Here is a 16,032-nt window from a genome sequence, read left to right as displayed (position 1 = left end):
TCTCTGGTCCTTCCACCATTTCCTTCCATGACTCGTTTTTCCTCTTTCATTACCTACTTCCTAATTAAAGTCACCTTCCAAGTTTAACCCCTGGCCTTCTGGTCTTTTCCTGACACATTCTTTCCCTCAGCAAACTGAACTTTAGCTCTTGGTTTCGACTATTGCCTCCAAATGAATACATCTGAAGGCTGTCCCCCAAGTGCAGAGATACATGTGAGGGCCAGGGGGACAGCCTTCAGATGTATTCCTAACCACGGAGGAGAAAACTCCGTGGGGAAACGTCACCGCCTCTCACTTTCCTGTCACCTTCCATCCAACCTTCTCTAAACCTACCAGTGACAGCACTATGCTTTCTACCCCATCATTTCAGCTTGAAACTACAGCTTACCAACTCAACATTTCTCCTTCATTGATGCATGCCTGCATGCAATGAGTGTTTGCTGAGTGCCCACCACTCTCCAGGCCCTCGGCACACAACAGTGGATAAGCACACGTGGCTCCTGACCACAGTGAGCTCACAGCTTACCAGAGGAGACAGGTGTTCCATAAAAATTACACAGTAAAGAACTTAATCTAATTGTGGTAAACTGCTATAATGGAAAAATAAAGGAGGTGGTAAGATTACATAAAAGGACATTTAACATAACGGGAGTGGGGAGGGTAGTCAGGGAAAGCTTCATGGAGAAAGGAGGACGGATACCCAATCATGGAGAGCTTTATACCGACCCTTTACTAGGTTCAGTCATAGCTTCTCTCATATCCCTCCCTTTTTATCCCATCCTCACTTCTCTTCCACCAAGGCAAAAATTCCCGCTGCCAGGTTAACACGTCTAATACCTGTTAACAACATCAGCAGCTGCCCACTGCTTCCGGAACCGAGCCTGGTGGATCCTTAGTGCAGCGCTGGAGGCCCTGCCACAACCTGGTTCCACTAAACCCATGGACACTATTCCCCACATGCGCTTTCTCTACACTGCAGCTCGGACCCACCACTCTGGGACTACTCCACACTGGAGTCTTGGCAAAGTGTGCTCTACTGAACCAACAGTGCTGAGCGAAACTGGCCGCATTCTTTGGTTTTCCTCCACTTAAACTCAACGGAACTGCCAAGCCTTGACATTATGCCCACTTCTCACGTTCTATCACTAGACAGAGAATAAGTTCCATGTTGACCATTAAGTGGGAGGAGCTAAAAAAACTGGGTGAGTGATGGCCCCTGACTAGACAGGCTCTGTAAAGAATCACATTATAAAATTTCCTTGAAGTTCCAAAGGACCGCATGAAACTCTCTCCTTCATTGCTTCACTTGTTGCCACAAGGAGCTCAGGGTATGCAAAAGCAATGGAATAATTCCTCTTCCCTTTTTGACTTCCCATAATACTCATTATCGGCATCACACATTTTATCCCCCAATAGAATTAAGGGATACTCTCTTTCAAAGACATAAAACATTTCTGGAAAAGTTTAAGCCACTGAATGTGTGTAAAGTATGAAAAATTTGTGCTCATTAAAGATTTCTGGCCACTTTGTTAAATTAAGAACATAAAAATGTGCTTCACTTAAAAGTATCACTTACGTAAGTAACAATTATAAATCTCTACTGAGTTTGCTTTGAAATGTTCTTAATTTTTGTTCAAATGGCTCTATAAGGCTCTGACTTTCAATGAATCTGCATCAATTAGTTTTTGGAAGCTACTAGAAAGAGAGGAGGAGGGAGAATGAAGGACAGAAAGGAGACTTGAGGATATAGGTGAAACTATCAACATTAAAGTAAAACAAACAAAAAAAAAAAACGTATTTGTTGGTTCAGTGTACTTCCCTGTGTTAAGTAGATACAAAAGGTACTCATTTTCGTAAGAGGAGCTTGGAGAGCTAGGAGGAGTGGGAAAATAAGTGTCATTCGTTACAGTTTTGCTGTGTAGACCTCCATCTTCTGATCCCTGAACTCTCCTGATCAGTCATGTCTGCTCTGACACTTCATTTTTACTGTCTGAAAACAGAAAGTTTGTCCAGATCAAGACAATGTTCCTTACCTTTTTACTTTTTACATGGGAGGTTTATTTCCCAATTTAATGAGACCATTTCCAAACAAATATTATATTCATTCACATATAAATAAAAGAATGGAACCATATTGGAAGGAAAATATGCTTAGCAGAATTCCAACCTATGTTCTTAGGCAAAAGTGTATTCTTTTTTCTTTTTTTAATCTTTCATTCTCTTTCCTTCTTTCTTTCGTTCTCCACACCCAGCATGGAGCCCTATGTGGGGCTTGAATTCACGACCCTGAGATCAAGATCTGAGCTGAGACCAAGACGCTTCACTGACTAAGCCACCCAGGTGCCCCCCTAGGCAAAAGTGTAGTCTTAACATCAAGGTCATATTAGCAGTTTTATCTTGATTTATTATACAGAAGCTTGGATTCTAGTGGTTTGCAGCAACATGATTTAAAAAACATTTTCCATCTTGATCAAGTCTTTCACTTTCCTTTCTTCCCTATTTTTAAAAGACAGACAAATTCAGAGCATGCACCAACCGGGAGGAGTGTGTAGCAAAAAGCAAAATTCAGATGCCAACTTCACTGAGCAGAGTACCTCTAAGACTCATATGGGGCTGTCTACTCCTGTTCTTGAGAAGGTTCTGCAGGGGATTAGGGTTTCCAGATACTACTGCTCCCAAAAGAGATGCCTTTTTTCCAGTTAACTCTCAGACCATTTCCCCATCCTGATAATTTTCTCTAGAGATTCAGCATCACCACCGCATTCCTCTCTCCTTGCCTCGCAGGAAGACAGTAGTCACAGGGTGAACCCATTTCCCATGGCCTACTTGTTTGAGCCCACCCATAGATCTCATAGAGGCTATCTCATTTCGTGATAAGACTCTGAAAACAATGTTGTGTATGCTTGAAGTCTCCTCAGGAAGGCAACACTTACTCATTAATCTCAAAAGTAAAGTCGGCACGAATAAGCCCTCAAACAAATAAGACACTAATTTCTTCCATCTCCTGAAAGAGGAAGGTTGTCCTAAAGGAAAAAACAGTTCACTGAAGCCTTGATGTTGAAAAAAGTTTACTGCACTACTTCTCATATATGCACTGATCAGACACTGCCAAGAGCTTAATATTAAAACATTTCTTTTACATAATTTTTAGAAATTATTTGAATGAGTAAATTCCAATTTTAAACACTTAAATCGTGATTTTTAAAAAAACGTTAATGCCAAAATTTCCAGAAAAAAAAAAAAAAACTTTTGTTTTTCTGGCTCATCATATCTCTACTCTCCCTAACTTCACAACTTCAGGGGGTGGGAGTAGGGTGAAGTGGCAAGTCAGTCACAATGGATGACACCACACCTTACATATGTCCAGAGAATTTAGTCCAATGTACACTTTTACAATATTGTGAAAGTGAGCAAAATAAATACGACAGGGCAGGCAACACAGGGAATAGTCATTCATTTATTCAACAAATGTTTATCCTGTGCCTATTTCGGCCTAAGCACTATGCCAGGCATTAGAGTTATGAAAGTTAGCAAGATGGGCACAGATAAAACTGGCTCTCAGATAAGACTGAATCAAAAGGAGGGAACAGACATTAAATAATTGTGATAAATTCTGTAACTGAGAAGTGCAAGAGCTATGAAATATGAAGGGAGACTTACCTTAGTCTGGAAGTAAGGAGGTCAATGAAGGCTTCCTGGGGGACATTTAGGCTGAGACTTCAAAGAAGGCTAGGGGAAGAGCATTCTGGGCATGTGCAAAGTCCCTGGGGTGGGAATGAGCATTACGGCTGGAGTGCAATGGGGGTGGGGGATGCTAAGACAGGAAGAGTATGAGCTGCACAGGCATCAGATCTTGCAAGGCTCTCTAGGCAGTGATAAGGACTTTTACTTTATTGCAATGCAATCAAAAAGTTTTGAAAGGTGTAAAGCAGAGGAATTATCTGATCAGATTTAAATTTCTAAAGCATCATTCTAGCTAGGAGAAAGCACGGTGTAGCTCCTAAGCCAGAGCCCCCCGGCTCCCTGCCTTAGTTATCTCTAACTTTCTGGTCATACCATGTACCCTTCTGGATCCTCCACAACATTTCATTTCTGTGTCACTTTGGGAACACCTGCTTACACACCACCTGATCACATACTAACCATTTCCTATTTCACATCCTCTAATTTTAACTCTCCTCTCTACTCTCTCTATTCTTATATCTTACATCCTTTTGTATATCTTCATGCTCCTAGTCATACAACAGATATTCGAAGAATAGTTCCTAAGTAGCTTTAAGGCTTGACTGGCAAGGGTCTTCTAAACTGTGGAACAGAGAGCTGTCAAGACTCCCTTCTGGTTTCTGTTTCCTTTGCACACATGTAAAAGTCTTTTGGGCACAAGGGCATTACATCAAGCCTGTATTCTTAGAGTGACCAGTGATGGCCCACTACAAAAATGGTGCATCTGAGAGGACAAGCTGTTGAGGCTACCATCACATTTGTCAAAGAAACAGGATCAGTTATGGTCACTTCCCATCAATCTCCTCCAACTAGCTTTCTCCACCCTTACCTAACCCATTGCCTATGCTTCACAGACATAAACTATCCTCTTCTCCCCAGTGCCATCCTAGAAGACTCAACTGTGAAGTTCGTATAACTTCCAAATACCTTGAGGTTGCAGGGCACACCTATAGGTTTATTTATCTCCTGAGTTTGGAATCAAATTGCTCTCTATCCAAAGGCCTTCGTTTAGAATATTGCCGCAGTCAGAATGGTGCCCTAAGCTTTAGGGAAAGAGACAAAGTAGCAGAGAAAAAGGACAAGAGAAAGCCTACTCCAAGTTTCACTCCAAGTTTGCCAAGTTCATACCTTTGCAGCCAGCCGACACTCCATCACCCTGACATTGAAATGAGAAGTTGCTGCCTTATTCATTTCCACACAACTGTTGGCAATCACAAATACTGCTCCGCTTGGGAGTTTCACATCAGTTGCCCTCAGAGGACTAAATTCTATCAACTTGGCCTGTTGGAAGAAAAATGACGAGGTGAGATATAGTGTATTAGAATTCAGAAAATGTTTAATCATTTATCTATTTATTTACCTTAGCAAATATTCTTCGTAAAAATTCACTCATTCAATTCAAATATTATTTATTGACTTTCAGGCACTGTACTAGGCACTGGAGGTGCAACAGTGAACAAAACAGACACTATCCCTGCCCTCATAGAGCTTACTATCTAGCAGTAAAGACAATCAAGTGCATAAATACATTTCTAGGTTGTGTTACAATGGTAGCAAAGTACAGGGTATTTTATAGACACATAGTTGAAACATCTGATCACCTAGTGCAGGCTCCTTTGAAAAAAGGGAAATCTACACTGAGTTTTAAAGAATGAGCAGGAGTTGTGTAAACAGAGGATTTCTTGACCCAAATAGGATATCAAAAAGAGGGAAGAGCATACACAAGTTCAGAGGGGGGAAAAAAAAATGAGGTGTTAATAAAGCTTTGGGTATTGGGGCGCCTGGGTGGCACAGCGGTTAAGCGTCTGCCTTCGGCTCAGGGCGTGATCCTGGCGTTAAGGGATCGAGCCCCACATCAGGCTCCTCCGCTGGGAGCCTGCTTCTTCCTCTCCCACTCCCCCTGCTTGTGTTCCCTCTCTCGCTGGCTGTCTCTATCTCTGTCGAATAAATAAACAAAAAATCTTTAAAAAAAAAAATAAAGCTTTGGGTATTGAAATCTGTCTGGAGCTCAGAGTTTGAGGGTTGAGGGTTGGTGAGAGGGTAGAATGCAGAGGTAAAGCAGGAGCCAGATCATAATGTGCTTTGCAAGCTCAAAGAATTCGGACTTCGTTCAGACTCTATAGCTAACTTACATTAACATTGGCACTCTTGCCACCATGTTTGCTTGTCAGGTCTCATCCAAAACACCCAGAGTATTTTCTTAACATTAAACCACATTTCCTCATGGTTGATGTCTTTGGCTTAGAGGAATCAACAATAAAGATTCTTAGTAAGAATCTATCCAGGTGTGCTCAGAAAATAGCCAAGCTTGTAGGAATCTGATGAAAAACTAAGAAAAGATTTTAGAGAAATGTCTGCTTCTATTATGGAAATGGGCAGTTTATGGGCAACAACCAAAACCTCTACTCTGCCTAAGTGAGTTGATAGCCAAGGGGAAGTGGTATCCAGCTAAAGAATTCATCCCTGGCTTATTGTCAATATTCTTTTGCCCACCACTGAAGCCCCAAAAATGTTGACAGAGAAAAATGATACCAAAGAGTAAATTATAAAAAGAGGGATTGTGAATATATGTAGTAAGAGAAGTTAACATTTGGGTTTAAAACCAACAAGAGATTATGAAAATGCCATGAGATGAAGTGATTTGGGACAAGACCGGGAAAGGTGGTCCCAATAACTAGGGAGTTGAGAAATCTCATCTTAACAATGAAGAGAAATAGAAGGGGGAAAAAACTAGGCACAAGAGAAAAAGAGATCTGAGGTAGGATTCTGGAAGCCTAAGGAAGAGGTGATCAACATGAAACAGGATGGGTGAACTGGCAGCAGCCTTGAATTATAAAGCAGATGATAAATACCATTTACAATAGAACCGAATAGAATTGACTGCCCAGAACCTCTCCAAATGAACTTTCCCTACTTGATATTTCCAAATAGCTCAGTGTCACATACAGTTCCTTCTTCTGCAAGAAATGATATGGACTGGTCCATCCCTCCTCCTTCAGTGCCAATATAACGCTCGCTCTTGGCACAGATTTCTGCAAGTTCCACCTGAAAAAGTAAAAATTGATTTGCACTGTGAGTACAGTCATCATTTACTTCTCATTCATTTCTTACTCCAGGTGTGACAGATAGGTTTGAATTCCAGTGCCAACTCTGATCAATTGACAAAAGTTGCCTGAAGCACTGTGTTAACGAGGACTCTAAGACTACCACTGAGTTCAGTAGGAAAACAAACCATGATGAATTAATGTTTGCAGTGGGATGGAATGAAATACTGGCTGTGCGTGCCACACAGCTGCTCTCCATAAAAGACTCCACAGGGCAAGCGGTTTCTTCCGTCTTTCTATTTGCTCCATCCCTCTCTAGACTACTATCCCCAAAAATCTCATATCCCCAAAAATCTCATATGGGTACTCACTCATTTCTTCCTTCCTTGGTCTTCCTTTGTTTCCCCACAGTGGACTTTTCTAGTCTCCACACAGCCAAAGTGGGGTCATGCAACTTTACCCACCAGTCCAAAAGTAATGCTGTCTGTGTGGCATTTCCATTAAATGTAAGAATCATCATGAAATTCTTGTCATTTCACATCCCTTTCATCAAGAAAGATCATGAACTAGCATCATCTCCCCAGACGCATCTTCCTCCAACCATGATGAAGAGACCCAACACACAAACACAGTTCTAATCCAAACTGAATATGTCAAAATATGTGTTTAAGAATCTTTAATGGCCTCCTACTGATTAATGAAATAAATTTAAGCTCCTCAATCTGGCATTTTAAAGCCTTCTAATCTGCATATGAAATCATATTATCTACCACCCTTTTCCAATTAGATTTGTTTCCTTGACCATCTCACACATTTGTGCAACCTGGTATTTCCCTATCGTCTTTCATACTAATCCTACAGCCAGTCAATACCCAGCTTACCAACTACCTACTATGGACAAGTCACTGGGCTGACCACTCAAATCTTTTCCCATCATAAAGTCTTCCTCAAATATTGTTCCTACTATGGCATCCCCTTTCTCTGAACTTCTACAACATTAACTTACAGTTAATATCATCCATTTACTCGCTCTACTATTCATCCATCCATTCATTCATTTTAGTTTCTTCTAAGACTTGATTCAGGCCCTTATTATTTCTTACCTGTTTTTGCTGGAAAATCCTCCTAGAGTGATCATTCTGCAACACTGATCATCATCTCTGGCCTGCCTGGTTGCCAACACCTTGATGCTCATACTTCTCAACATATCTTTAGTCCATAAAGACACAATTTCTTTAACGACATCTCTCACTCACTTCTCCGGCCTGCTCTCCTACCACTAACCCCAGAAACCCTAAGTTTGGACTATCAGGAATACTGAACGAATACTATTCTTTATCACCCTTAAGCTCTTTCAAAGTGTGATTTTTGGTCCTCACTCAATACTCCTCTCTCCGGCATCCCCCACTAGTCTTCAGAATCAACTCAAGCATTGCCTCTCCCTGGAGCCCACACCACCACCTAAATGCACACACACCACATAACACCTCCTCTGCTCCTTGTATATTAATTATTCTATTTTCACTTATCAAATCATGCTTTAATTGTGGGTTTACTTATCTTTTTACCCACCAGTCTATGACAGCCCACTTAACTAATGTGACTGAATCACGTAGTGTTATTACTGTTCTTTAACTGTGTCAGGTTTCAATCACATCTGTTTTCCCTGGAAAACTGTCAGTCTTATAAGAAACAGATAAATTCTGGTGTTTCTATTATGTCCCCAACTTCACACAAGGCTGAGCAACATAGTAAACAATAAATACCTGCTGCTTTCACTTTCTGAAATAGCCGCCCCAATACCATCTGAGAGATTCTGTGTCATAGTCCTTGTTGGTCATATGGATTCACTAACATTAACTTCGCCTTGTGACACGAGGTAAACTTTGGACTTTGATGTAATGGGCATTGCGCATGGCCTTGCTAAACACACAGCCAGTGACTTGCCCATAATAGGCACATTAAAAAAGAAAGTAACAAAAGGGTCAAAACACCTAGATTTTAAAGTGTAAAGAAACAATATACCCAGGTGAAGATGTCCACATAGCATTTGGTTAAGAATGATTAGAACTGAGTCCCTCTGTCACCCTCAGCCAGTGTGAAAAGTCACCTCCCCAACAACATCAATAACAGCCACATTTACATGCTAAGTACCTGGCATGATCTCTTCTGTGAGCAGTAACTCCTCTGGTTATCCTCCTTACACAGATGAGGAAAATGGGACTTGGAGACATATAACAGAATATGGAAAAGCCCTTTGAACCTCATCTGCCTGACTCCATAGCCTATACTCTTTTCACACTGGCGTTCATTAGTCCTCTCCTGGCCCCACCCCCCTGGAGGTAATAGAACCTATTTTTTCACTATCTCAAAGGGATGTGAAATGACAAATGAGATCACCAAAAGTTAAGTATCCTCCCTTTTAAGAGGAAAGAAACTAAAGCACTGAGAAATATATGCTTATTGATTATTTTTAAAAATGTCTTCCAGGGACACCTGGGTGGCTCAGATGTTTAAGCATCTGCCTTCAGCTCAGGTCAATCCCAGGGTCCTGGGGTTGAGCCCCACATCGGGCTCCATGCCCAGTGGGGAGCCTGCTTCTCCCTCTGCCTCTGCCATTCCCTCTGCTTGTATTCTCTGGCTCTCTCTATCTCTCTGCCAAATAAATAAATAAAATCTTTAAAAAAATAAAAAGTAAAAAAATGTCTTCCATGTGGCAATAATAGGATAATATTACTTTAAACAGGATGTAAATTTTTCCAGACTATCTATCTGGACAGAACTCAGAGGGACCCCGGAAGCCCCCAGCAGCTCTGTGTCAAGGAGAGTCCACCTGCAGGGAAGTGGACATCCCTACGCTTTGCTGAATTTTGACAGATGGATCCCATGACTGGACACACAATACCCAAGAGTTCTAAATGTGAGGAAACAAAAGAAAACGAAGATAAGGAAGCCAAAAAATGAAAGAAAGGGTGATTCATTTTACAGTCCCCCCAAAGCTCATAAGGAAATCAGTAGTAAACATGGAGGAAAAAAAACCAGTACCTCCAAACCTTGGTTAAAGCCCCAAAGCTCGCCAACTAGCTGTTGTAGATTTCTTAATTTTTCCAAGTTCCCATTTCTTCATATACTATTAATAATAATAATAATAATAATAGTTTTAGCAGTTAAGATTTATTGAGCACTTACTATATGCCAGGCACTGTTCTAACTACTTTGTATGAGTTATTTACTTCCTATAATGACCCTATAAGATAGGTAGTATATACTCATTTTACAGATGAGGAGACTGAGCGGGTTAATTAGCTGAGACTAAGATAGCAATTACAAAAGGTGAAATTCAAACAAATCGCCTAACTCCAGAGCCTATACTCTTAATCACCATGCTATATAACTTCCCATCTATAACACAGAGAAAAAGACCCACCTCCCTAGCTACAGGATTACTGTGCTAATCCAATGAATTAAATAAAAATACTTCATAAGCTCTAAATTTTATTTAAGCTAATAAATTTTATTATTTGTACATAATGAATAAAGAACCATTTGATTTACACAAGTAGCTAAGTCCCAAGCCAAAAGTAAAGACAGGTATCATTATTCTGGAAAACAGAACCATTTTTTAAAGTGTTTAGGGAAAGACAGAATGTAGAAGATTCCAGATGCCCCCAGGAGAACGAATTCAACAACAGGTAGTAATAGAGCCTGAGACAAACAGGAGAGTGTGTGCTCCATTTGAAGCAGTTCAGTCTAACTAGGGTTGGGGTGGGGGTCCCTGCCTACCAAACAAAACATGTTTGTAGTAGGAACTTCAACCGCAGGCCTGCATGTTTTCCAGTGGCCCTAGCCCTTCACCCCCATACCAAAAGCAAAAAGGTCAAATCCAAAATGGTTATGACAGGTGAAGAAATCTTTTTAAATCTCAAATCCTGATTGGGGGGGAGGAAATTGCATTCTTCTGTAAGTCCATAGCCTTAGCCAGAGACGTCATGACCCAAACTCAGAAACCCATTAATAGAGGGACCTTAACAGCAGGGGGTATAAATGGGAGCAGAGAATACCTGTCATTTTGGGTAATGTGAGGGATACATATGAGCCAGCCATGCCTATTCTGTCTTTGGGGACCCTGGAAATAGAACTATAAAAAAGTCCTCCAAAAGTTATAATCCTTGCAAAGAACTAAATCAATACTCCACTCAGATTTGAAGTATGATATCAGGAGAATAAAAAGGATCTGTCAAAAACACATTAACAAAGTGTATGCAAAGAAACCTATCAGAATGTCAAAGAAATGGGGCGCCTGGGTGGCACAGCGGTTAAGCGTCTGCCTTCGGCTCAGGGCGTGATCCCAGCGTTATGGGATTGAGCCCCACATCAGGCTCTTCCGCTATGAGCCTGCTTCTTCCTCTCCCACTCCCCCTGCTTGTGTTCCCCCTCTCGCTGGCTGTCTCTATCTCTGTCGAATAAATAAATAAAATCTTTAAAAAAAAAAAAAAAGAATGTCCAAGAAATATCAAATAGGATTTGAGGACACAATTCAATTTAACAAAGGATAAAGTTATCTTTTTCCTAGATGTTTTGTTTAAAGGATTCTGAGGCTCCCCCACTTCTATCTCCCCACACATCAAACACACAGACACACACACACAAGCCCTGAGAACCCTCAGGCAAGAATAGCAAAGCTCTAAGTGGAAAGGGACTCATTCCCCTCCCCACCAATGTATTTTCTCCTGCCCTTACACGTCAGTACTGCAAGAACCCCAGGTGCCTCCCAACTATTCACTTGTAGCATTTAGCTCCATCCCTTCCTGCAAAATACTAATGTCTGAGAATCATTAGGGATGACAATTTGATTGCCTGATGAACTTTTCCAAAATGTATAGCTAATAAACTCATTTGTATTTTGCCTCCTGCTCTCTGGACAGTTAAGAGAAACCTGGCATTATTCATAGACCCTCTTTTAAAGCTACTGAAGAAGGTTAAGCTAATTTAGCCCTTTGTGTGTTCTTCTCTTGAAGCAGCCTGGGAAAGAATCAAAAGTCACACAGGTTCCCAAATTAAACAGCTTACCCATCTGCTGGCCAGTGGGGCACTGCTAAGACAAGAAATAACAGGGTTAGTCAATAGTCACTGAGAAAGGGGGAGCACTTGGGTGGCTCAGTCAGTTCAGCGTCTGACTCTTGATTTTGGTTCAGGTCATGATTTCAGGGTCCCAGGATGGAGCCCTGCGCTGGGCTCCCTGCTCAGCAGGGAGTTTGCTTGTCTCCCCCTTCCCTTGATCCTCCCCCCACATTCTCACTCGCTCTCTCTCTCTCTCCCTCTTTCTAGAATACATAAATAAATCTTTTTTAAAAAGTCACTGAGAAGGGCTAAAGATTCATGAATGTCTAGCTAAATCTGGATATTTACAAAAACAACAATAAAACAAAGACTCGAGATATTAATACAGTAAATTCTATCTTTGTTTAGCACTGTTATTAATATGATTGTTAAAAGTAGAGTAATTCCACAAGCAGGAAGTGCTAATCTCTATGAGTCAGTTAGCCATGACTATGAGAAGCCTTGCGACTGAGAACACAAGACCTTAACCAAGACAGCAGCATCCAGCTATTGTTGGCCACCCCAAGTGCAACTCAAGATAAAGGAAGGAAATGAACAGTCCCATTCATTTACTCAACAATCCTTTAAATAGTGTCCCACATATAAGAGGGAAGGCCAGTGTCCCTCAAGGAGTTCACAATATTGATATTGTCTTCAGGTGAAGAAGTCCTTCAAAAGAAAGTGTAAAACTGGTGTGCTAGTCAGCTCTGTTTGCCCCTCTCGGTCTTCTGTGGAAACCACCTTCCTCCTGCTATCAGCCGCAGGAGGCTGCCCAGCATGAACTGTATCAAGAGGTTCCTATGAGGGGCGCCTGGGTGGCAGAGCGGTTAAGCGTCTGCCTTCGGCTCAGGGCGTGATCCCGGCGTTATGGGATCGAGCCCCACATCAGGCTCCTCCGCTATGAGCCTGCTTCTTCCTCTCCCATTCCCCCTGCTTGTGTTCTCTCTCTCGCTGGCTTTCTCTCTCTCTGTCGAATAAATAAAAAAAAAATCTTAAAAAAAAAAAAAGAGGTTCCTATGCACTCTGCTTCCCATCGGGTTCTTCCAACAGAGAGCTCTGGCAGGAAATGGGAAACTGAAAGTGTGGGGGAAGAATAGTGAGGTCAGGTCCCTCCCAGCCAAGGTCACTTTCAGGCCCTAGGGCAATAACAACTCAGCTACAAGTAGTCCTCATTTCCACAGACCTGCCTTTGTAAATTGTCCTTTATTATTGAGTGTGCATCGAGATAAGGTGAAAATATTAATGGCTCCTCTGATTTTTCTTTGTATCAGATATTTTCCCTGTTTTTCTCCCCCTGCAATTCTTTTCCATCTTAACTTTCAAAATACCTGAGTTCTTATGTGGGACTATTTTCAAATTATTCCCCAAACTGGCAAACCTATTAGGTAGAGCCCTGCCTGGTAGGAGAAACCCTTCATGAAATAGGACCAAGGAAACCCTAAAAGAGACTGATGTAGACTTGCTTTGTTTTGTAACATGGCTGAGGACCAAGCTCTAACTTGTAGACACTTTGGAGTGTTCTAAAAAAAAAAAAAAAAAAAAAAAAAAAGGCTTGCTTTAATTTAAAAAAAAAAGAAAAAGAAAAAGGAGGAGGAGGAGGTGGTGGCTATTATTTCTTCTCCACATCTCTAACTCAAAGGGATGTAACCCAAAGAGATTAGTCACCTTCGCATTTTTTACTTCAAGAAAAGTTGCCTGGGGACAATGAAGGTCAGTTCCTAAAATGCACACAGCAGATGCATCTGACCCTGATGATGGTTCAGGTTAAAATAAGTTCCACTAAGTAATGCAGGGAAGAAAAAAGAAGGAGTTAAAATATTTAAAAGATCCAAGGTGGGGTGCCTGGATGGCTCAGACCTGGATCAACTCAGGTCATGATCTCAGGGTCCGGGGATTGAGCCCCACAGTGGGCTCCCTGCTCAGAGGGGAGCCTGCTTCTCCCTCTCCCTCCTGCTGGAGCTCTCTCACTATCTCTCTCTCTCTCTCTCAAATAAATAAATAAATAAAATCTTTAAAAAAAGAAAAAAAGATCCAATGCTACAGAGAAACAACAGTGAGGAGGGTTCTCAAAAGTAAATCTGAAACCCTGATAAAATCTAGAACCAATGAAAGAATATGCCATAAGCACTCACAAGTGTGTATAACCAAAAAAAAAAAAAAAAAGTAGACTCCTCCATCTGTGTGCATTGGAGAGAACATAATCTAATAAACCTGGAGAAGGCTAGTAGTTGGAACACATAGCTCTAAAAATATCTAAGGTGCTTAGTGAGGGCAAAAGCATAGTCTTCAAGTCAACTCCCTCCAAACTCTAAAGAGACAGACAGAAAACCTCCCCAACCTAACTGACCTGCAATCTGCATCATGAAGGGACCCAGATTCAGAAAGGAGGCCATCAACAGACAGAAGCACAGTATTTTATGGAACACAGTTTGGGATCCCAGATTCACGGTGATTCTAACAAAATGCCTAAGACTGGTTTCTCCTAGACCTCCACCATCGCTGCCTATGCTGGAGGAGGGAGAATGCTCTAAGGGGAGTGATAATATATAGTCTTTGCTATTTCTCCAAATGATGATCCTAGAAGTGCATGTGTGTGGTAAGACTATTAAAAGACTAACAGGACTCTAAAAGGCGATAATGAGATTCGAAGGGAGGAAATACAGAGCTGTGCTACTGTGAGGGTCTCAGACACAGCATTGGTGTCACCTGGGGACTGATAAGAAGCACAGACTCAGACCCCACCCCAGACCCACTGAATCAGAATCTGTAGCTTAACAAGTCCCCCCCCCCACATTAAATTTGAAAGCACTCCTCTAAATTATTTCCTACATTGAGGTTTTCTTAATAAATTTAACAGACAGAGAAGAATCAGAAGAAAGGGAAGGAAGCTAACACAGCAAATGTCTTCCAAGGTCAGACACTATGTGGGGTATTTTACATATGCCTTATGATTTAGTCTCCAAAACATCCCTGAAATATCAGAATTATAATTGCTATTTTACAGAGAAAGTAATTGAGACTCAAAGAGGACAACAATCTAACCTAAGATTCAGAGCCAGATAGATAGGTCTGGATTAAAGTCCACGAGGCGGGGCGCCTGGGTGGCTCAGTCGTTAAGCGTCTGCCTTCGGCTCAGGGCGTGATCTGGAAGTCCTGGGATTGGGCCCCACATCGGGCTCCTCCGCTAGGAGCCTGCTTCTTCTCTCCCACTCCCCCTGCTGTGTTCCCTCTCTCACTGGCTCGCTCTCTCTCTGTCAAATAAATAAATTAAAAATCTTAAAAAAAAAAAAGTGCACGAGGCTACCTTGTTCCCCTGCCTCAGGCAGCAGAGGCAATGCCTGGATACTGGGCTCTCATAAGCAGATGGAGCAAAATTTATGCATACCCAAATTGAACATCCCTTCCGGGTGCGGGGGGGGCGGGGCTTCCCATTATCCACCTCCAAATAAAATCCCAAGCTCCTCCTTCCCAAACAGCCTCAACCCAGAGTGATCTCAATATAAAGGCTGACATCTTGGTATGATTTCTGCAGCCTAATAATAATAGCAGCTAACGCACTGAGACAGACACTGTTCCAAGCACTTTTCATGTACTATCAAATTTCAAATTCGTGAGGGAGGTTTTTATCACTAAATCTATTTCATAATGAAGAAACTGAAGCACAGAGAGGCTAAGTAAATTGCCCAAGATTATTCAGCTACTAAGTGACAGAGTCAAGATTTGAACTCGGAGTTTTAGCTCTATGCTTTTGACCACAATACTATTCTTTATCCCCAAGGGGAGCAGAATTTCAGAGGTGGGATCAGAGCCCAAAATTCAGCAGCCCCCAAAAAGCCTCCCCGAGTACTTTTATTACTCACTAGCACAATTAATTCAACCGCTTTCATTGTTTAAATTCTAAAAAAAGAAAGAAAGAAAGCAGCAAACACATACCAAGTAACTATTATGGGCGGGGGGGGGGGGGGGCGGGCAGTGAGAGCACTGACAAAAAAAAAAAAAAATGTGGCAAGATAGCAGAAAGCAGAAGCCCAGCCAGATTGATGGAATCAGACAAGAATATGACCCAAGTCATTGCTACTAAATACCAAAAGGGCCTCCAATGCCTGTGGTAAAGACTGGTGTCACTCACTTGGCTGACAGACCATTTATTTTGGCTCTGACCTTT

General features: G+C 41.7%; 1 protein-coding gene across 3 annotated transcripts in view; it reads right to left on the bottom strand.

The window, feature by feature from the left end:
* Nucleotides 1-16,032, bottom strand: part of GALK2 (galactokinase 2) — a 104,938-nt gene that overhangs the window by 29,803 nt on the left and 59,103 nt on the right. For all 3 annotated transcript variants that reach the window (XM_045812066.2, XM_045812065.2, XM_045812067.2), the window contains exons 6-7: nt 6,670-6,768; nt 4,852-5,004 (exon numbers count right to left, since the gene is read on the bottom strand). In XM_045812066.2, coding sequence (XP_045668022.2) covers nt 4,852-5,004; nt 6,670-6,768 — 252 coding nt within the window. The remainder of the gene's footprint in view (nt 1-4,851; nt 5,005-6,669; nt 6,769-16,032) is intronic.

This window comes from Ursus americanus, chromosome 36 (assembly GCF_024610735.1).
Source record: "Ursus americanus isolate L20-20 chromosome 36, mUrsAme1.1.p, whole genome shotgun sequence".
In the NCBI taxonomy this organism is placed as follows: Eukaryota; Metazoa; Chordata; class Mammalia; order Carnivora; family Ursidae; genus Ursus; species Ursus americanus.
Note: the sequence above shows the minus strand (reverse complement) of the source record. Positions and strands in the feature narration are given on the sequence as shown.